The 22955-nt window shown below is 40.5% G+C and overlaps 2 protein-coding genes across 18 annotated transcripts in view; both read left to right on the top strand.

Moving 5' to 3' along the window:
• RALGPS2 (Ral GEF with PH domain and SH3 binding motif 2) overlaps positions 1-22955 on the top strand; it is a 368517-nt gene that overhangs the window by 340826 nt on the left and 4736 nt on the right. For all 17 annotated transcript variants that reach the window (XM_078392372.1, XM_078392375.1, XM_078392380.1 and 14 more), the window contains 2 exons: positions 19092-19197; positions 22418-22509. In XM_078392372.1, coding sequence (XP_078248498.1) covers positions 19092-19197; positions 22418-22509 — 198 coding nt within the window. The remainder of the gene's footprint in view (positions 1-19091; positions 19198-22417; positions 22510-22955) is intronic.
• The window catches only part of LOC140707034 (uncharacterized), a 46673-nt gene continuing 31373 nt past the window's right edge, over positions 7656-22955 (top strand). Inside the window, exon 1 of the mRNA XM_078392371.1 lies at positions 7656-8246. The gene's annotated coding sequence lies outside the window, so the exon portion shown is untranslated. The remainder of the gene's footprint in view (positions 8247-22955) is intronic.

The raw sequence follows: 22955 nt of genomic DNA, 5'->3' as shown, positions 1-22955 counted from the left end.
CCAAGGGAGGAGGAGATGACTGAATAATGTCCATCCTTGAGGGGGAATGACTAGTAGCTGATTTGTTTGTGGTAGGCTGTTGTGAAATTGGAAAATATGTTTCCAGTCTTGACTGTTTAAGTGTTGGGAGCATCTCCTGAGGAGAGCTAGAAGGAGAAAGTGTTCTTTTTTTCCTCATTGAAGAAGTATAATAGTCCGTGAATTGTAAACAGGCTCCCACGCTGTAAAATTTAATGGTGTCATAACCGGCGTCTTCAGGCAGTAAATCACTCGTAGGCTCACAGAGCGTAGAAGCAAGGTGAAGAAGCCAAAAAGAGCTCAAAATGTGGGGTCAAGATTACTTATAACGAAGAGCAATTCAGAAGGGTCACGAGACAACATGAATTAGAAGAAAACAGGAAAAATACTCAAATTACCAGAGCTCCAAAATCCAGCGTCTGGGGGCTAGGACTCTCCCACGTGACCCCCGCTAACAATCTGATCAGCTGTAATTCTTTTACAGAGGAGCAATGGACAGAGTTCCTACTCCAGTCCTCTGAAGAGGCTGGCAAAACGTCAGGGAGAACAACCTTCAGAACATGGCCAAAGAGCCCGAAAAACCCACAACAACCATGTAATTCTTTTAATTTAAATTCCTGCTGCAACTTCCATCTTTCAAATTCCTGGGAGGTCAATCCAGTTTCTCCCCCTGAGGCTTCCTCCTGAGCCCCCTCTTGCACTATCATTTCTATAGAGCTCTCCTCCTCATTAGGTAAACTTTGCACACCAGATACTTCCATTGCTACCTTTTCCCCTCTCTTAGAAGGCGTGTTTCTATGTGTTTCCTTAGACAAGTTGGTTGGGGTTTTTTTGTGTGTTAGAGAGATTTGTTGTAATGTGCAATCTGTAACATGTCCTTTCTCTTTAATGAACAAGCATGGAAGGAACGTCATGTGTTCCCTATAGACAATCAGCCTTATAAATGTAGTTTTGTTTCACTCACACACACCCTCCCTCGGACGGTGCGATACTACATGCAAGGCATAACCTTTGTGTTTGCCTATCTATTGGCGTTACCTGAAATGCTGATGCATATGTTGCTCAATTAGTATATGGTATGTAATGTATATGTTTTTAGATGTTATGTTTATTTACTAGGGATCCCTGTGTACCTTTTCCTAAGAGATTTAGTAAAGTATATATTTATAACAATGTATCTCGGTGTCTGGCAACCTCCTTTATTAATTTCTCAACAAGATTGAGATACTGTAGCTCTCTGCTGGCAGCTTCAGAGGGCTACTTCATTTCTTTAGGCACCTAGCCTCACTGTTCCTGTGTCTTGAGACCCTGTTTCTTTTTGCCTCCAGACACTCAGCTGTTTTAGAAATATTTCTCTTCTTTAAGCCTCAGTTGTTTCCAGTCACCTCAGCTATTTCTCTTGACCCTGGCTTCCACTTAGGTCCCCTTAGTGCTCCCTTTCCTCAGACTGTTGGGATCTACAGCTAGCCCCTTGGTCCTTCCTTTCTAAGCGTGAGATAAAATTTTAAACCCAGACTTCTCATCAAGAGTCTTTTCTCTGCCTTCGCCTTTCCTAAAGGTCTGTGATTTAGAGTCCTTTTCCAAGCTGTGCACTGAAAGCTCTAGAGTTCTCTACTTCTTCTTCCACAGCCTTCGGCTACCAGGTCCCTCAGACTCAGAAGATTTCTTTTCACTTAGGCTCACTGGAATTCATTTGTTTTGAATCCCACCACGCTGCCGCCACTTTTGTTGCGCACCCCCAGTGTCCCACTCATAGCTTCACCTTTGGACACAACTTGTTCTTTTCTCCCTTTTTTTGCTGCCACCAGAGGGTATTACCCTCACTGTACCAATTATGAATCTTACACTCTTGCTGCCAAATATAACAAGGTTTATTTATGGTTTGGTAGGTAAACCACAGAATTAAAATCATGGATGTTCTTTTATTCATTCAATAAACGTGGATATAATTACATGTATGCTTGTTAGAATTCATTCACTTTAATCAAGGTCTCAGTATATTCTGACTGTCTATGTACTTCTTATTGCTTTTAACTCTTTTATATTCTCTAACACACCAACTTTTCAATAATTTGTCTAAACACTTCACAATCTTCTCTCTAACTGTTTCTATGTCTCACCCTGTCCTCTATCTTCTCTCTAACCCCCTCTCTGTCTCTCCCAGTTCTCCTGACTCCAGCCCTTCTGTCCTGTCATGGGCTCCTGCACTAGAGCTCTACAATGACTGACAGGAGTGATGTTGGGCTGTCCACCCTGTGATGAGATGGGTTTTTGAGTTAAAATCTTTTAAAGGCATATGGGTTTTGTAATTAAGAAATAAGCCAGATAGGTTCCATCTTGTTTCTTTGTATAAAGTATCTTTGCTATGCTGACAAGTGTTTTCCAGGCAAGCGAGAGAATGTTATTCTGAAAGCCTGAGAAAGGACTCTGTGTGATTAGATAGATGGGAATTGTTGTGACTCTTTGAGAAACCACCGTAACCCAAATAACATCTGGTGCGTATGAGAAAGAAGTCATGTGGTGCAACAGGACTGTTTGCCTAGTAACGAACTCTGATTGGATGACATCGTGGGAAGGTGCATTAGGCCCTTGCCAGTTACTCTTGAAAAAGGAACTTTTTGCCTATAGACATTGTCTTTCCAAGACCGACCTTTCCGTCATTCGTGACCTACTCTTCAGCCATTTGGGACTGGTGGCCTACCTACATGGACTGGTTCCTATGCTTTGCTGGATTACTTCTGGACGTATGGGATTTTTCCTAAGGACTGTGCATGGACTATTTTCTAGGGACTGTTCTATGGAATATTCTTTATGGACTTCTTTTCTTGGAATACTCCATATGGACTATGCTCTTGTAATTCTGTAAGGACTATGGTATATTCACTGGATTTTTCTTTTCTAAGGACTATGGGACATATAATGGATTTTTACTTTTGTTTAGGGATTTTTATTCTATAGGATCACTGAGGACTATAGCCTTTTTATAATCTACTTGGATTATTTTGTTTTACTAATGATTTCCTGGACTGGAACTGTTTTGATTCTTTTTAATGTCTTTTTGTATTTTTAATAAGGTTTTGGAACTCTTTTATATTTTTCATGTTTTCTTTGCCTCACTACATCTTTGTAACTAAACAGCACAATGCTAGTTTATTTGTTTTGGGTTAATTTGGTTCTGATATTTAGTAACATGTTTTTTCTTTAATAAAATAAAGATTATAAAACTCAATTGGTTTCCTGAACAGTACACTTGTCATAGGGTCACCTGAGAGTGCTGCCTCGGCCTAGCTTACTTAGAGTCCTGTCAGTGGTGCAAGTTAAGTCTAAGGACTACAAAGCCCACTTGACCTTTTCACAATAATATCTGAGAGCACCAGGGTGTTCTTATGTGGGCAGACCTGCGAGAAGGAGTGTTGTATCATGGCTAGCTGAATTTGGACTCTTCAGCTCATTTTAGCATGTGCAAACTCCTGATTGCTCTCTGTCCAAGCTTACACGTGTGTTTTCGAACCCGTGTTTGCGGCATGGTGGCAGCTGCGCGATGGACCACGTGCTGGGTTTTGTAGTACCTCAGGATGACCAATTTTTGTTCTATCTAACAGCTTAAGTGACTCTGATCCACAAGCTAAGTTTTGATTGCAGTGGGACACTGAGGCTTCAAGGAGCTAGGTGCTTCCCTGGGTGTAAACAGTAGCTTCCTAGGAAACGCTGTTTGCCAGCAGTTAGATCTAAAGGCTGTGGTGAGAGGTGTTAAATCTTCAGGCTGTGGTAATGTGTGTTAGAATCTGGGGTGCTCTTTTAAGAAAGAGATTCCCAGTGGGACAAGCAAACTGTTAGGAAACAATTGGATTTAATCAGTAGGCATGTGCAGGTTGTTACAACGTTGTAGTGAAGAAATTCCAAGATGCATGTCCTTTATTTTTGGAGTGCTTGCACCCAAGTTGAGCAGGTCATTTCACAATCTTAGGATTGCATAAATGACTCTGACTACCTTGTTCTGGAACTTGCATCCAGGTTTTTTGTTTTTGTTTTTGGCCTAAGTGTACTCCTATAATCTTAGGATTTGCCGGAGCACCTGGCCGTGTTCCAGCCTAGCTCTGGGTCTCCCACTACGATCTTAGGATCTGTCAGGAGTACCTAGTTGCATCTGGCTTAGCCTAGAGTCATGCCCTATGATCTTAGAGATATCTATCTGCACCCAGTTCAGTCATTGATCATCTCTGTAACGTTAGGGTTCACAGCGTGATCACAGTTTTTCTTTTCTCTTCCTTTTGGATTTTTCAGTATTTTGGTTTGGCAGCTGTCTGTCTTCTCACAGATCTTAGGGTCACAGAGTGACAGCAGTTGGTCGAAGGTCCAGAGGAGATTTTTAATTTTTTTTTTGGAGTTTTGTTTGTTTTATTGCTGACCTAGCCAAGGCTAGATTGCCAGCAGAAGATGGGGGAGCAAGAACAGTCTGCAACTGTGGACAGACTCTTGGAAGTGGCTTCGGGATTTTTCGAGCAAGCCAAGCAGAAAATTAGGGAAAGAGATTGCCTGATACGTGAGCTTTATCAGGAAAACTTACTTCTAAAACGTTTTTTAAGCACAGAACCTGGCTTGATGCAAAGGTTTTTCCAAGCTCAGCAGGGTTCCTTTGGGGATTACTGCAATGAGACGCTCCAAACAATTGGGAGCGATCCTGAGATGCAAGATGCTTGTGTGGAAAGAGTTAACGAGGCCCAGTGGAATTCTAATGAGCATTCCAGAGAAGACAGCGATTCATCGCCCGTCCAAACAGAGGATTCACAGGCCCTGGAGCCGCGCGCAGAGAAAGGAATGCAGGAGAAAGTTCGCCGAGAAGCTGTCTCCTTGAAGAAATCAGCATCGGACGACGCAAGGGAAAACTGCCGTGCTCCAGAGAATTTCAGTGCATTGGAATTCAGCTCAGCACCATCTTCAGCTCTTTTTCAGAGCACAGGACAGGTGAGAAGTTCTGAAATAATTCGGGATGAGACTATGGGTTTGCCAGAAGATGGGGGAGTAAAAGACCAGCAGGATGATGTAATAGAGACTCAGCGCAATTCTTTGCCAAGACTTGTGTCAGCAGATCTTGATGCATGTCAGATCTCAAACAACCCCCCTTGTCTTAGCCCAGAGGGAACAGCGAAATCAGACACTGTTAGGTTGACAGGGACCCCGTGTACTTCATGGCAGTTTGGAAGTAATGAAATATATCAAGGGGGTGGCCTACTTAGCGTACCGGAGCAGTCTGTTGAGGAAGCTGGAGGAGTGAAGGTTTTCACAGAGTCATCGCCAAGTGCCTTAGTAGTTGATAGTGGAGTTAAAGATAGAAAGCTGCATTTGAACCTGTCAGATTGTGAGACTGTTTCTAACACAACCAATGTAGGGGGAAGCGCTAACTTTATGGGATTACAAAGTACTGATGTTTCTCCAGAGACTGAAATCATATCTGGAAACTTTGGCCCAGTACCACAGTTAATCTTCTCAGAAAGATCTTTAGAAAGAAAAACAGAGGTTTGGGACCATTCTTATTTTCAACAGCCTATTTTCCAAGGAAGTGGGGAGAATGCTGATACTGTTTCTGAGGCTATGCAGAGTACTCCCGAGGGAACTTGGATGCAACAGCGGCCTCTTGTGACCAAACCTGATAGCACAGCTAATTCAGCAATACAGGTATTCAGGGGTGAAGGCATTGATCAATTTAGCCCAGGACAGATATTGGAGCCTGTGTTAGTTAATCACCAAAACGTCTTCTCGAATTCACCGGGAGAAACTAATGTGGTGAAACATTTTATTACAGTCAATGTTGAGAGGTTGGTAGAAATTGTTGCAAACACTGAATACATTTCTGTGATTGGAATAAAAGGAGGGCTTTATCAGATTTTAATTAAAGAGGAACATCGCCTTTATACATCATTTACTTGCCCTCAGGGAATTTACCAACTCAGAAAACTAGCACCTGGAATGGAAAATACCTATGTTACTTTTCAGAAATTGGTTGATGAATTGTTTGGTGATTTATATTATGTGATTGGCTATGTAGGCAACTTTGTAATTTACAGCCCTGATCCAATTCAGGCAGACCAAAATGCTTTGACATTCTTAGAGAAGCAGAGACATCGAAGCCCAAGATTAACGCAGTGGTATTTCAGATTGCAAAAATATGATTTTGATGTTGAACATCTACCTGGCAAGGAGGCTTTAATTCCCCACTGCTTATCTCGAATGTTTAGTGCAGATGCAAGGGGAGAAAATGGCTAGAATTGATAAAGCTCTGAGGTTTAATTTTCTTGGTATTCTGTATGACAATGTTCCTGAGCATACATAGAGTGTTTTATCCATTATTACTTCATATCAGTGTATTGGTTTAACAGGTTATTATGATGTTAACCCTGGTTTCACTATTTTACTGTTTGATGACTAGAGTATTATCTGAGCATATGCAGAGTGATGTATTTGATTAAGTATACTAACATGTTTGTTCTTCTGTTTTTCAGACTAGTAGAAGTGTCTAATACAAATTTCTCTCATGTATGGTAAATACTGTAATTATAATAGTTCTAATGTATCAATTGTTTTGCTATTTTAGAATCATATTTGAAATGTATTACTTTATGTGCAAGTTAATATCTTTCTCTATTTTGTTACTGCTTAATTATGCCATCTCATCTTATTCAGTTATCAAAATTAAAACTTAAATTGTTTAGGAATTTTGTTAATCTTCCGGGGGCTTCTGATAAGATGGGTTTTTGAGTTAAAATCTTTTAAAGGCATATGGGTTTTGTAATTAAGAAATAAGCCAGATAGGTTCCATCTTGTTTCTTTGTATAAAGTATCTTTGCTATGCTGACAAGTGTTTTCCAGGCAAGCGAGAGAATGTTATTCTGAAAGCCTGAGAAAGGACTCTGTGTGATTAGATAGATGGGAATTGTTGTGACTCTTTGAGAAACCACCGTAACCCAAATAACATCTGGTGCGTATGAGAAAGAAGTCATGTGGTGCAACAGGACTGTTTGCCTAGTAACGAACTCTGATTGGATGACATCGTGGGAAGGTGCATTAGGCCCTTGCCAGTTACTCTTGAAAAAGGAACTTTTTGCCTATAGACATTGTCTTTCCAAGACCGACCTTTCCGTCATTCGTGACCTACTCTTCAGCCATTTGGGACTGGTGGCCTACCTACATGGACTGGTTCCTATGCTTTGCTGGATTACTTCTGGACGTATGGGATTTTTCCTAAGGACTGTGCATGGACTATTTTCTAGGGACTGTTCTATGGAATATTCTTTATGGACTTCTTTTCTTGGAATACTCCATATGGACTATGCTCTTGTAATTCTGTAAGGACTATGGTATATTCACTGGATTTTTCTTTTCTAAGGACTATGGGACATATAATGGATTTTTACTTTTGTTTAGGGATTTTTATTCTATAGGATCACTGAGGACTATAGCCTTTTTATAATCTACTTGGATTATTTTGTTTTACTAATGATTTCCTGGACTGGAACTGTTTTGATTCTTTTTAATGTCTTTTTGTATTTTTAATAAGGTTTTGGAACTCTTTTATATTTTTCATGTTTTCTTTGCCTCACTACATCTTTGTAACTAAACAGCACAATGCTAGTTTATTTGTTTTGGGTTAATTTGGTTCTGATATTTAGTAACATGTTTTTTCTTTAATAAAATAAAGATTATAAAACTCAATTGGTTTCCTGAACAGTACACTTGTCATAGGTGTTACATACAGCACTGATGTTACCTGTCTGTCATGGGTTTGGAGGGAAAGTTCCATCCTATGGGGAGTGGAAGGCGGGACATCAGGAGGAGGGGCTGTACTGTATACATATGTGGAGAAGTTGAGAGAAGCTGGAGAAGAGCTGAGAGAAGAAGCTTGAGTGGGAGTCTGTGTGTCAGACAGGGTACTACTGTGTGTCAGTCAGTACCAACCTGATAGGTTCAGGTGTCTGTATGGTTAGCCAGAACTGATAGGTTCAGGGTCTGTGCTTCAAGTTAAGTGTTCTGTGTGAACCAAACTGTGTGTATGTATGATTGAGACTAAGCCACGTTACTGTATCTTATTCACTTGTTCATTTTATTTTCCCTGTGTGTTGTTTAAATAAACCTTATTCCTTTATTTTGTTAAAAATCCATCCCTGGTCTGTGTGACTTCTTATAGGGAATGGTTGGTGGCAGCTTAGTGAGACTGTGGCATCCTCCAGTAGGTCTGGGGTTGTCACATTGATGTCATCTGAGAGTGCTGCCTCGGCCTAGCTTACTTAGAGTCCTGTCAGTGGTGCAAGTTAAGTCTAAGGACTACAAAGCCCACTTGACCTTTTCACAATAATATCTGAGAGTACCAGGGTGTTCTTATGTGGGCAGACCTGCGAGAAGGAGTGTTGTATCATGGCTAGCTGAATTTGGACTCTTCAGCTCATTTTAGCATGTGCAAACTCCTGATTGCTCTCTGTCCAAGCTTACACGTGTGTTTTCGAACCCGTGTTTGCGACACACCCCACTTACCTTTAAGACGGCAATCCTTGATGCTGTTACATCAGCACAATGTGCTAGTGAACTGGCAGCCTTGAGGTCTGAGTACTCTTATCTGCAGTTTTACCCAGATGTTCTGCCTCACACCTCCAGCTCTCCATACTGACAGTGCTCTCCACTGGCAATCAGCCCCGCTCATCTCCCCAACTCTCCGACAGTGAAATTTAAGACCCCTCACCACCACAGAAGTCTCCACCTAATTTACCTACACCTGATTCAGACGTGGCTGATAACAATCCTCTGTCTCCATCCAAAGATTTCTCCTCTTATTCACAGCTCATCCTCCACATAGCTAAATTCATAGACCTGGATGTCCAACAACCTGTTCCAACAGAATCTTACAAGGTATATGAAGACATCAACCAAGATCAAACCCTTCCACTCCATATATCCCTTCTCTTTTTTAACTGATCAAACAGTCATGGTTGAAACCTTCCTCTGTACCACAAATTTGCAGGTGTGTTGAGAACTTATATAAAACACATGGAGATAATACTTCCTTTCTCTCCAAACATCCACCTCCCAACTCTGTCATAGTCAATACAACACACACAAAAAAGAGTGTCCAATCATTCCAATACAACTCCCAATAACAAAGAAGGCAGAAAACTTGACATCATTGATTGTACAGTCTACTCTCTTGCTTCTTTCACACTTTGTGCTGCCAACTATCTAGCAGCCATGGGTGCCTACCATCAGCATCTCTGGAACAAAGCTCTTCCAGGTCTCCATTCAGCACCTGATGAATACAAAGCCCACTGCCTCACTTTCCACCAAGAGGCCATGGCTTTAGCCCGTCAAGAGTGTATCACTGCATGCCATGTCATCAAACGTGCTTCGAAACACATGGCCACTGTTACTGCTCTCTGCAGACATGCATGGCTTCGTACAGCCCATATTTCTGAAGACTCATGTTTGCGGATTGAGGACTTACCATTTGATGGTGTTAGTCTCTTTGAGAACAAAATGGACAAAATCCTAGACAACTTGCAAAAGACGAGAAAAACAGCACGCTCATAAAATATGCAACCATATTATCGACCCCTGCGGTACCAATGGTGCCATTCCTACCCTTATCAGCAATACAGACCTCTTCCTGATGGACAAACATACTTACCAGCATCTTCCTCCTTTCAGCCCTGACACACCACACAGTGACAACGCCCCAGGCAATCTTTCAGGCACCCTGACGAAAAGACAAAACAGAGTCTTTGACTTTCCTCTCACCCAGATCCACCTACTTCATACCTTACCACTCAACACCACCCAACTTGCAGCCCACTTTCCATCTTGGGCCTCTATCACCACCAGCTCCTGGGTTTTCACTGTTGTTGCCACTGGGTATGTGGTTGAATTCTCTCGCACACCACCACCAAGGATGGTTTTGACCACTTCGTCAAATATACAGAAGCATTAGATTCAATCCCTTCTACTAAAAGATGCCATCACTCCTGTTATCCCATGAGACAACAACCCCAGATTCTTCTCTCACTATGTCACTGTCCCAAAGAGAGGTGGAGGTCTCTGATTTATCCTTGACCTTTGAGACCTCAATTATTATATTATTCAGAAACATGTCCATATGGTGACACTAGAATGCATACTACCCATTCTTACAGGAAGGTGACTGGTTTGCCATCATCGACTTGAGCAATGCCTATTTTCACATTACCATCCATCAAGATCAATACAAATTTCTCATATTATCTCCTGGAGACACTGTCTATGAGTTCAAGGCCCTTCCATTCAGGCTCTCTACTGCCCCCTCGGTCTTCACAAAATGCACAGCCCCCGTAGCAGCTCATCTCCAGATGTAAGGAGTGTCCATTTTCACATACATAGATGATTGGTTACTGTCTGCTCCTTCCCACTCCCAAGCTGTGCATGACATAGACTTAACTCTATCCCTTCTGGTGGATCTGGGTCTGAGAGTCAACATGGGCAAATCCATCCTGATTCCTTCTCAAAGATTTACCTACATAGGCGCTGTCCTAGACTCATGAAAGGCAAGATTCTTCCCCCTTTGAGAGCAATCAACAAAGCTCAGTTCACTTCTCCATTCACTTCTCATCACCACACATCAAACTCAATGCTTTGTAGGTCTCATCGCCTCCACCACGTCAGTCATACAACACACCCGATTAAAAACGCATTCACTTCCGGCATGGTACCTATCTCTTTTCGATCCAATGTCTGACCCACCTACCAAGCTGCTCTGAGTCACACCAGAACTCACAACCCAACTACTATGGTGGGACACACCAGCCAACCTCTTCATGGGCAGGTGCTTCCCGTCCCCTCAACTCACTATTCAGGTCACCACCGATGCCAGTCCCATCAGATGGGGAGCCCTCTGCAACGGCCTTCACATACATGCCCCATGGTCCCGTTCCAGAAGACAACTTTATATCAACCATCTCAAACTGCTTGCAATCTTCAAAACCTTTCACGCTTTCGAACCTATCATTACTGGAATGGTGTACAAGTAATCACAGACAACATCATGACACTTTTCTATATCAACAAACAAGGAGGCACTCATTCCATCTCTCTTCTGTACCTTATTGTCTAACTATGGGTGTGGTGTTACAGACGCCACATCTATCCAGTCACAGTTCATATCACCACTCAGCACAACTAGCTGGCAGATGCACTAAGCAGACCCCACACTCAGATGCACAAATGGACTCTCAACGACTCTATTTTCCTCCATCTATGCAATCTCTGGGGTCACCCCCACATAGACCACCTTTCACAACACAAAATGTGCCCTGTACTGCTCCAGGGTGGGAATTGGCCCAGTCTCCCTCAGAGATGTCATCATGATGCCGTGGCTGCCACACCTGTAGCCCAGGCAACCTTGGTTCACCATGTTCCAGTCCAGCTCCACCGACCTCCTCCACCTTCCCCTCCTCCCTCACCTACTCACTCGGTATCAAGGGAAGATCTTCAGTCCCGATCTCCACACTCCACCTCACAGCATGGAAACCTGCCACCACCCATCTTTATGCCTACAAATTGACTGCTTTTCTCATTCTGAAACAATTCCTCAGAGGCATATCCAATATGTGCCCATTTCGCCCTTCCCTCCCGCCACAGTGGTCATTACACACCATCTTATGCCAACTCCCTTTGAACCACTTACAACTATGTTGGAATGTTTCCTCTCATTTAAAACCTTGTTTCTGGTCACTATTACCTCTGCTCGCAGAGCTTCTGAACTTGGTGCTCTCCAAGCCGACCCACCCTATGTTCAGTTCCACCCAGAGAAAGTTACTCTTTATTCAAATGCCTCTTTCCTCCCAAAAGTCTCTGATTTTCATCTCAAACAACCCACCATTCTACCTACTTTCTTCTCATCACCAGCTAACAACCTGGAATGATCCTTATACTCATTGAATGTTAGGCGTGCTCTGGTGTTCTACATTTCCAGAACTTCTTCCTTCAGTTTTCTTGAGAGGTATACCTGTCTCTGACATCTGTAAAGCTGCTACCTGGTTGACTCCATCTACCTTTGCTGCACATTACCATCTTGATGTCAGAGCCAAGACTGATTCACAGCCTTTGGCAGAACTGCGTTGTCATCTATCTTTCCGTGACATCCCTCCTCCTGTAAGTCAGCTTGTTAATCACCCATTAGTGTGCATTCACAGAAACCATGAAGAAGAGAGGTTATAAAAGTTGTTTTGTGGGGGAAAGCTAAGGTGCTTTTCACCCAAAACAACTGAACACAGCATTAAACAATACATTTCCCATATTATAGCACTTACCAATAAAATATTATACAAGGTTAGACAATTATATCATTTTAAATATACTTACAATTAGGTAATTAATTGCATATACATACACAAAAACATTACTTTAATAACTATATGCTTTTAAAACCATATTAAACTTCTTTATAAATTTCAAGAGTCCAAATTAGATCATCCGTCGTCTTCGGGATAAGGCACCAGCAACACAGTTCATAGTCCCTTTGACTACCTTAACCTCAAAATCATAGTCCTGCAAAAGAAGAGCCCACCTCATTAGTTTACTGTTCTGGGCTTTCATTGTCTTTAGCCACATTAGAGGTGAGTGGTCCGTACACAAAATGAAGTGTCTTCCCCAGATGTAAGGCTTCAGTTTCTGGATTGCGTTCACGATGGCCCAACACTCTTTCTCGATGGTAGACATGTGCTTCTCACCCTTTTGGAGTTTCTTGCTCAGGTAGGACATGGGATGCTGGTCTCCGTTGTCATCACACTGGCACAGCACGGTTTCTACCCCAGCGTTAGATGCATCGTTGTAGATGATGAATTCTCTGTTGAAGTTTGGAGCATGCAATACAGGGTGGTTGGTTAAAGCTTCCTTTAGCTTCCCGAAAGCCACCTCGCAGTCCTCGGACCATGGGATGCGGTCATCACTCCTTTTCTTTGTCAGCTCGGTTAAAGGCACTGCAATTTCACTAAATCTGGGGATAAATTTTCCATAATATCCCACTAAACCCAGAAAGCATCTTATCTTCTTTTTAGTATTGGGTCTAGGCCACTTAAGTATGGCTTCTACTTTGGCCTCTAGGGGTTTGATTACACCTCCCCCTACCATATGACCCAAGTACTTCATCTTGGGGCTTCCTAGTTGACATTTGCTGGCTTTTACAGTTAACCCCGCTTCCTTCAACCGCTGCAGTACTATTTCCAGGTGACATAGGTGACCCTGCCAGGTGTTGCTAAAGATCCCTATATCATCTATGTAAGCCACTGTAAATGCACTGAGCCCTTGCAGAGTTTTGTCCATCAGCCATTGGAATGTAGCTGGGGAATTCCTAAGGCCAAAACTGAGGACCTGAAACTCAAACAAGCTGAAAGGGCTACAAAATGAGGTTTTTTTCCTGGTCCCTAGGGTCTGTTCGCACTTGCCAGAACCCTTTAGTTAGGTCCAAACAAGAAATGAATCGACAACCCCCAATGGTCTCAATCAGGTTGTCAAGTCTAGGCATGGGGTAAGCATCTGGTTTGGTCACTGCATTTATTTTTCGGTAGTCTACACAGAACCTGATGCTTCCATCCGGTTTATCCACTAAAACTATTGGAGCCAACCAAGTGCTAGACGATGGTACTATAATGTTATCTTTTAGCATAGCATCTAACTCTTGGTGCACTTTATTTACATAAGGTCCAGTTACTCTATATGGGGTTACAGCTTGCGGGGGTGCATTACCCGTCTCTATTCTATGCAACACTCCCTTGGCTACACCAGGTTTGCTTGAGAAAACCTGTTGATACTTAGTAACCAGTGCTTTTAGATCACTCTGCTGTTCTATAGTTAGAGCAGGGCTGATCTTCACGATTAAACTTAGTTTCACCCCTTCCTTCTTCCTTCCCAGAATGGCAAATCATGTTCTTCTTTCTCAGCTGCTTTCATTGCAAAAAGCACATTTTTTCTTCTCTATAATATGGCTTGAGGGCATTTACATGAACCACCCTCCTGCCTAGGTGTTCACCTCCTTCGATAATGTAATTAAGGTCACTCATTTTGTAAATGACCCTGTAAGGTCCGTCCCAATTTAATTGTAGCTTATTTCCCTTGATGGGTCTCAACATCAGTACCTCATCTCCAGGGTTAAACTGTCTTTCTCGAGACTTTCTATCTTACCAAACTTTCTGTTTGACTTTTTGTGCTTTTAAGTTTTCAGCAGCCAATTCTAGATTTCTTTTGATGCTGTTCATTAATGAGTCTATATAGGTGACTACATTTTGAGGATCTTCCTCTACAACCTGTTCCCAATTAGATCAAGTGGACCTCTCACTTTTCTCCCAAGTAGTAATTCAAAAGGGCTGAACCTGGTACTCTCTTGTGGGACTGATCTGTAGGCATCTAAAAGTAATTGTAATTTCTAGTCCTAGTTATTAGGGTTCTCAGCTAAATATGCTTTAATCATTCTCATAAGGGTCCCATTGAATTTCTCTGTTAACCCATTACTTTGAGGAAGATAGGGAGAAGTTTCTAAATGTTTAACACCACAAATCTGCCACAATCTCTTCATCAGTTTGGATGTAAATGATGTTCCTAAGTCTGTTATAATCTCTGAAGGAAAACCCATCCTACTCATATACTCATCAGCTACAGTATGGGTCTCAATGCTTCTCAAAGGAATGGCTTCAGGGTACCTTGTGGCATGATCAATAATGGTAAGAATAAACCTGTTTCCCCTTTTCGTAACTTTAGGTAATGGTCCAATAATGTCTACTCCAATACATTTAAAAGGTGTGGAGATAACTGGTAAAGGGCATAGCTTAGCTTTAGTCCTGTCACGGTTATGACCCTGTTTTTGGCACACATCACATCTCTGACAGAAATTTCTAATTTGTTTTCCTATTTCTGGCCAATAACAGTTCTGAGTTATTCTCTGTTTGGTCTTATTTATACCTAAATGTGCAGCAAATATGTCTGAATGTCCCCTTTCTAAAATCATTGAGCGATATTTGTCTGTTACAGCTTCTAATCTCATGACCCCCTTTAGAAATATTCATCAGTGTTTCTCTGTACAGCAAACCATGTTTGATAAGGAATCGTTCAGGGGATTCAGGGGATAATTCTCTGCTAGCCACTTTATCAAAACAACATTTTAAAGTGGGATCCGCTTGCTGCACTTGGGAAAATATATTTTTCTGTGGTATTTCTAGTGAAAATGCCTCAGCTTGGGGTATATTTTCATCTCCCTCTTGGCAGTCAGTAACGTTGTCAGCTGCCTCAGTTTGTTCTTGATGTGATCGAGTAATTACTAATGCACTCTTAAAATGTTTTGAGAGGTCTGTCCCTATAAGTACTGCTGCAGGTATTTGTGAGGAAATTCCAACGCACCAATTTCCTTGCCATCCTCGATAACAAATTAAAACTTCTGCTACAGGCAAAACTACCACTTCTTTCCCAATCCCTTTGATTGTCATATGTTCAAGAGGAATAATGTGCCTCTGAGGTATAATATCAGGGTGACAAAGGGTAACTTGTGAGCACGTGTCTCTTAAAGCTAAATAGTTGTTTTCAAATATTCCTATATTATCACCAGCTGATTCAAATAATTGGGAATCAGTTTTTATATATAGACAGTGTCTTATTTCAGCAATAGGAAGATTATCGTCATAACTTGAGACCTCTCCACTAAAAGTATCCATTGTAGAGCTCTCTGCTGGCGTTTCCATGACAACAGGCTCCTCTCTAGGGGAAGCTATCTGATCATTCTGAATACAGTAAACAGATTTGGCCTTGTTTAAATTCATTTTCTGAGGTAAAATTTCTTTATTTTCTTTTGTTTTATGACATTGGGAAGCAATATGGCCCTTCTCATGGCAGCGGAAGCAAATTCGGTCGCTCCATGAGCTTTTCCCAGCCACTTTATCTTTTCCCTCCAAAATCTGGCTCTTGGCTTGGCCCTGTTCTGAAGGTTTTCCAACAAAATGGCCGCCCAATTTCTGCTGGCTCTTAGCTTGCCCTTTGAAATATCTAGTGTTGTCCTCCCATGTTTTCCTCATCTTTTTTCCCTCAGAATACATAGGCTTTCTAATTTGGGAAATGAAATCTGCAATCTCAGCTGCCTATTTAACATCTGACGGTCGTTTGTCTTTCACCATGTATTTAATTTCACCATGTAAGAGAATAGAACTGTTCCAACCCTATACTATTTTTAAATTGTTGAATTGTCTGCACACCCACTTGCGCTAACCACTTATCTAAACACTTAACTACATTGGCACCAAGCTGTGTGCAAGATTCATCTGGTTTCTTTGATAGTGTTCTGAATTTCTGTCTCAGCTGTGCTGCATTTATGCCAAGCCTAGCAAACACCATCTTTTTAAATTCTGAATAATTTTTAATCATATTGATTGGCATGTCAGCGTAGACTTCAGCCAGACACCCACTAATTTGAGATCTTAAAATTATCATTTTCTCTGACTCTCTGACAGAGAAATCTGCACATGCCCTTTCAAAAAGAGTTAAAAATGCTTCGGGACAGTTTCCCTGTTTATAAGAAGGGAATTTCTTTAAATCTGATTTTGACAACTGCCTTTCTTCAGAGTTGGAATTTCGGTTATTGTTGTTATTGTTCTGGTTCATTAGTCCCAATCTCCTAATTTCAAAAGACATTCTCTCTCTCTCTGATCTTTCCTCCTTCTCCAGTTCTAATTGCCTCATTCTGAATTTGTGTGCTTGTATTAATTCCAATTTCCTGAGATCTGATAAATCTCTTCCAGAGGACTCTTCCTTTTGCGCTGAGGAAAATCTTTCCTCTTCCCCATTAAATTCTTCATCTGAACTAGCTGCCATCTCAGCAGATCTTGGTTCAAGTTCAGTTTTTCTACTACGGGTTAAGGGCATTTTATTCACATAAAAGGCTTTTCTCTCTATTTTCCAGGCCTCTGTTTAAAGTGACTTTTTTTCTTTCTGTGCTATGGTCTGTGATAATTAGTTGCAGTGTTCACCAGCACACAGCTAGTAACAGTAACTAAGATCCTTTGGCTTCTGCCCTTTTACACTGGGCCCCTTGCCAAACTAAGGATATTTTATTATTTTGCCTTTGGCACCACTCTAAATTTAATACAGCTCTATCCACACCTAGGTTTTGCTGTTTAAATGGAGATCCCTCAGCTTTTAGCTGCCTTTGGTCTTCGCTATGTCCCCTCAGAGTTTCCCTAAACTCTGGACACGCTGACCAAACCACCACAGCCTTTGCCTTGGGTCACTCTCCCTCACAAAATGGACACCACAGAGCTGGACAAGGACACTCTCAGTTTACACACTGAAGTTATAGCATGCCTCTACTAGATTTGCTTACCGTGAGCCAAATCCTAGAAGGTAACCCATGCTTTCCACTTCAGGTGCCCTTAACTGAAACCTTTGCTCTGGTCACTTTGGCCAAGTCTTTACTGGACAACTCGTATCCCACCGCTGCCACCAGTTTTATTGTGACAGCCTCCTCACACGTCACAAAGGAGGTGCCACGTCACTCTCACACACTCACTCTATTCACGCTGCCACCAACCATTCCCTCAAATGACTCTTCAGACTAATAAATGATTTTGAAAATAAAAACTTGTGTTTATTGGTTATAACAAAAGGAATGGTAAATCACTTTAATAACTCAAATAATAAGGCAATCACTATAATAAAGTACCACTCACTCACACACTCTCTCACAGACCCTCACTATATAGCACAGTTCTTCACAATAGGAACAAACCCTAACACCCTAACCGGTCCCTAACCAGTCCCTATCTGGTCCCTATCTGAAGCACTCACACCCATTCACTCCCCTTATATACATTGGCTCCACCCCTTATGTCCCACCTTCTGTGACGCTATTGGCAGATGACATGCCTCTACAGCAATGACGGACAGGTGGCTTCCAAGCTACCGTAACAGAGGTTAAAACTAAAAACATGGTTATTTATCCAGGCCTTCCCTTCAGCCAATTCTTGATTTCTCTCTTACTTTTCCTTCTTTATTTTACTGTTGTTGCTGTTTGATTATTATGTATTTGTCTATGTTTTTATTATCTGATTTTTTTATTGGAAGCCACCTAGAGTGGTCCGGTGGGCCAGATAGGCGGGGTATAAATCAAATAAATAAATAAATAAATAAATAAATAAATAAATAAATAAATAAATAAATAAATAAATAAATAAATAAATAAATAAATAAATAAATAAATAAATAAATAAATAAATAAATAAATAAATAAATAAATAAATAAATAAATAAATAAATAAATACTTACCTGTAAGTCTGGTTTTTCAAGTGGTCATTTGTGAATTCACACTTCCCACCCATCCTCCCCTCTGTCTGTCACGTCTGTCTCTTTTTTAGTACAGTGGCAGGCTGTTCTTAGAAACTGAGGTAATCACCAGGATGGGAGGACCACATGTACTAGGGGGGCAGTCTTGGCAGATGCATGATAAAGCTCTAGAATATTCCAGAAACCTCTGAGCAAGCACAGATTAAACCCTATAGTTTGAACTCACAGATGACACTTGAAGAACCAGAGTTACAGGTAAGTAACCTTTCTATCTTCACATTAGGCAGAGATGTCTGTCTGCTGCACCTGTGCCAATTTGAACAAAAGCCCAGTTTCAAAGTTATAATTATTTTGGGGTGTTCCCATTTTTAGAATTGCCTTGTAGAATGTTGATTTGCTTTGCTGCACAATGACATCACTGTATTCTCATGCAGCTATAATGCAGGGAGAAGAGAAAGTTGGTGACATATATACACTCTAGTAGAACTTGAGTGGAACTCTGCACAAAGAACTGCCAGCGACAGCCAACTAGGAATCTTAGCCACAGTTGTTCCAGAATAACTCTATCTTTATATACAAGAGTATCCCTATTTATTTATTTTTCATTTCTTTCTATTGTAACAGTATATAGCAAATAAAATGAGTGCCACTTTTGATACATTTTACAGCTACTAGTGTAGCTCCTGCTGAGTTCTTGTGCTGTCTTTTAACTTAGTGTTTTGGTGGTCTTGTTTCCTGGCAGTTCAAATCTACACCAGCTAAGAATGTGTCAGTAGTGGGTTGGATGGTTATGATGGCTGATGATTCAGATCATCCAGATTTCTTCTTGCTCACAGATTCTGAGAAAGGTTGGTAACATCTAGGCTCAATTTCTTATCATGGAGCAGGAAAAGAGAACACATTTTTTGCTATTAATTGTGCTGGCTGAGGCTGAGGACATCCTTATCTGTGCATTATAGACTCTTTTCTGCTACTTGGTTGTACAAGTGAAATCTACATTGCTGGGGGGGAAATCACTCATTGGCCACTCAGAAGTCTTTTGAGGAGAAAGTGACTCTTGTCACTTTGTTTTCTGAAAAATATGAACTAATAGTCCAAGAGGATTTTTAGGATGACTTACAAATATTGTAAAAATAGAAACAGCCATATGAAACAAATTAATTCTGATCTGTTCCCAAATACTTATGTGACTTTTCCAGATTGTTTTCCAGAAGCTATTGGAGTAGCTTTTTTAAAATTATACTTTGAAATATTTTACTTGAACCATTTTTTCAAGATAGTATGTAGTTGAAAAAAGTTTAGTGTTGAAACTTTTAATAGGTGCTTATGTGCCTGTTCAGGAGTTTTTAAAATAATTTAGCAATTGCATTCTTTAAAAACAGTAATCTATTTCCATTTCCCCTTGTTATTGGCAGGTTGTAAGGGAAGTGCGAACTGCAAGTGGTGTGTGGGCTAAAGTTTCTTTGCCACCATGCTGATAATAATGGTCTCCATCTTTAATAGCAAGTCCTTAGCCCCATGCAGTGAAAATACAAATGTACAGAACTTGCCTGGTGTGGAATGGTATTTTACTGACTCAGAACTCCAAGACCATTTGCAAGGAAGATAAAGAATTTTGAGAGAGTCTTCCCTACTCAACAGTTAGCTTTGCCCTTTGAGACTGAGCATTTTCAGGATTCTATTGACCAGTGTTAATTTATAGATATACACTACTTATAGATATCCTGTACTCCAAATAATATCTTTCTTAATTAGGTGGGATCATTTCCTTACATGAAAATAATTTAGTCTGTAATTGCAAGTTTGCAATGATATACAAAGATCAGTTCACATACAGTAGGGATTGGGATTATAAAAATGAGGTTGTTTGCAGCGGATGGGTCACATGTTGCACTTGTAATACCCAGTTTGTGAAACAAATACAGTGTACTGAAAATAACCATTTGGGGCCTCTTATGTTGCAAGTCATGATTCTTATGATATATGCAGTCATGTGAAAAAGAAAGTACACCCTCTTTGAATTCTATGATTTTATGTATCACATAATAAAAATCATCAAGTCCTTGGCAGAGCTGAAAATTAGGTAAATAAAACTTCAGATGAGCAACACATATTACACCATGTCGTTATTTATTTAATAAAAATAAAGCCAAAATGGAGAAGCCATGTATGAAAAACTAAGCATACCTTGTGATTCAATAGCTTGTAGAACACCCTGCACAGGAATAACTTGGAAGTAATCATTTTCTGTTCAATTTATCAGTCCCTCACATTGTTGTGGAGCAATGTTGGCCCTCTCTTCTTTACAATGTTGCTTCAGTTCATTGAAGTTTGCAGGCATTTGTTTATGCACAGCTCTCGTAAGGTCCTGCCACACATTTTTAGTTAGCTTGAGGTCTGGACTTTGGGTCATTGCAATACCTTGATTTGTTTCTTTTCTTTTTCAGCCATTCTGTCGTAGATTTGCTGGTGCGCTTGGGATAATTGTCCAATGTCAGCCAAACTTGAGCTGTCAGACAGATTGCCTCATATATGCCTCTAGAATACTTTGGTATACACAAGAATTCATGGTGGGCTCAATGACTGCAAGGTGCCCAGATCCCGTGGCTGCAAAACATGCCCATATCATCACCCCACCACCACCATGCTTGACAGTTCTTGCAAGGTGTTTGTGCTGATGTACTGTGTTTGGTTTTCGCCAAATGTGGCACTATGCATTATGGCCACATCTCCACCTGGGTTTAATGTGTCCAAAGGACATTGTTCCAGAGGTCTTGTGGTTTGTCCAGATGCAACTTTGCAAACCTAAGCTGTGCTGCCAAGTTCTTTTTCAAGGCAAGATGGTTTCTCCTGGCAACTTTTCCAAACCAACCATACTTGTCCAGTCTTTTTCTAACTGTACTTTCATGAGCACTACTGTCATGACACTTAACATGTCAACTGAGGCCTGTGAAGTTTGCAGTTTCTATGGTCAGACCTTGGGGTGAATCTGCTTGGATGTTCACTTCCAAAAATATTGGCAACTGTCCTGTTGTTTTACACTTTTCCACCTGTGAATAATCTTCCTCACTGTACAATGATGGACTTTAAATTGTTTGGAAATTTCCAGATTGATGGGCAGCAACAATTGCTTCTCTATGATCATTGCTGATGTGTTTCTTCCTTGGCATTGTGTTAATGCTCACTTGAACTGTGGCATTTATAGAGGTGGTCACACTTGCTGATTGCTCAAGGGCAATTGGTTAGCAGTACTTGTCTGCTACTTAGCCTCTTAATTCCTATGGAAGAAGTAAGAGTGTGCTTAATTTTTCCCACATCTTTTCCATTTTGGCATTATTTTTGTTAAATAAATTGGGACATAGTGTAATATGTCATGTACTGTTGTTTATCTGAGATTGTATTTATCTTATTTTGAGACCTGCTAAGGACCAGATAATTTTTATTATGTCCTTATACACAAAACCATAGAATTCAAAGGCGGAGTACTTCCTTTTCCACATGACTGTATTAGTATTAAGCTTAAGTTCTGTGTCCAGTAATGTTTGTCTTGTGTTTATGATATATTTTACATTTGCATTGTTCATTACATGCAGAGAAAAAGAAGTGGCTTTATGTTGTTTGCTGCTGTTATCATACATTAACACTTTATATGTCTTATTTCATTCTTATATATATTTATGTCGCAAAAATAGTTGATCTTAAAATAATATACATGCACTCCTCACTTAATGACCGAGTTCGTTCTTACAACTTGGTTGTTAAGCAAATTGGTCATTAAGTGAGGAGCTTAAAGGCAGAATCAGGCAGGAGCTAGCCAGAAGAGCAGCAGCAGTTGCATTGCTGCTGGCTTGGTGAAAAAATAAAAAATAAAAGCTACCACATTGCTCCTGGCTGCTTTAAGCTCTGACATTGGTCTTGCCTGGTTTGTGGCAGAATGAAACAAAGACTAAGAAAGGAAAACTGGTTGTAAGTCTGAGTGGTTGTAGCACAAGTAGCTCATTAAATGAAGAGTGCCTGTACACTTTTTAATGATGAATAAGAGAAGGTGTTCGTCCTTCTGTTATTTAGGGAACTCGTACAAGTTTCAGGCTGGTAACAGAATGAATGCAATGTTGTGGTTCAAGCATCTAAGGGCTGCCTGCCAAAGCCACAGACAACAGGTAAGAGAACAAGAATCATTAACTATTTTGGCTCATAATTTAGCAGTGATAATGTTTGATTATTATTTTTTAGAAAAATGAATAGATTTATATTAAATAACATATTGTCTAATTAATATAAATATCCCTAATAGATTTTAATCCCTTCATAAGGTAAAATTATCCTTTCAATAAGCTACTTATGATTATAGTGTTAGTATATGAAAAAAAATTAATTCCCACTTTGTGTTTATTTCCTATGAGATAAAATTGAATACAAAATGCCAAAAGTGCCACATGAAACAAATTTGTACAGTTTTCACATATAAGACATGAAATAACTAACTACCATTGGCTGGAATGAAGAAAAGTAGATTAAAGACCTGGTTGTAGCCTTTAGCAAAATTGTAAAATAAAGAACTTTAATATTCCACCAGTAAATTAGTACTTTCAAAGACATACAGTGG

This window comes from Pogona vitticeps, chromosome 4 (genome assembly GCF_051106095.1).
Source record: "Pogona vitticeps strain Pit_001003342236 chromosome 4, PviZW2.1, whole genome shotgun sequence".
NCBI classification, from domain to species: Eukaryota; Metazoa; Chordata; class Lepidosauria; order Squamata; family Agamidae; genus Pogona; species Pogona vitticeps.
The sequence above is the reverse complement of the archived record's forward strand: the minus strand, read 5'-3'. Positions and strand labels throughout refer to the sequence as shown.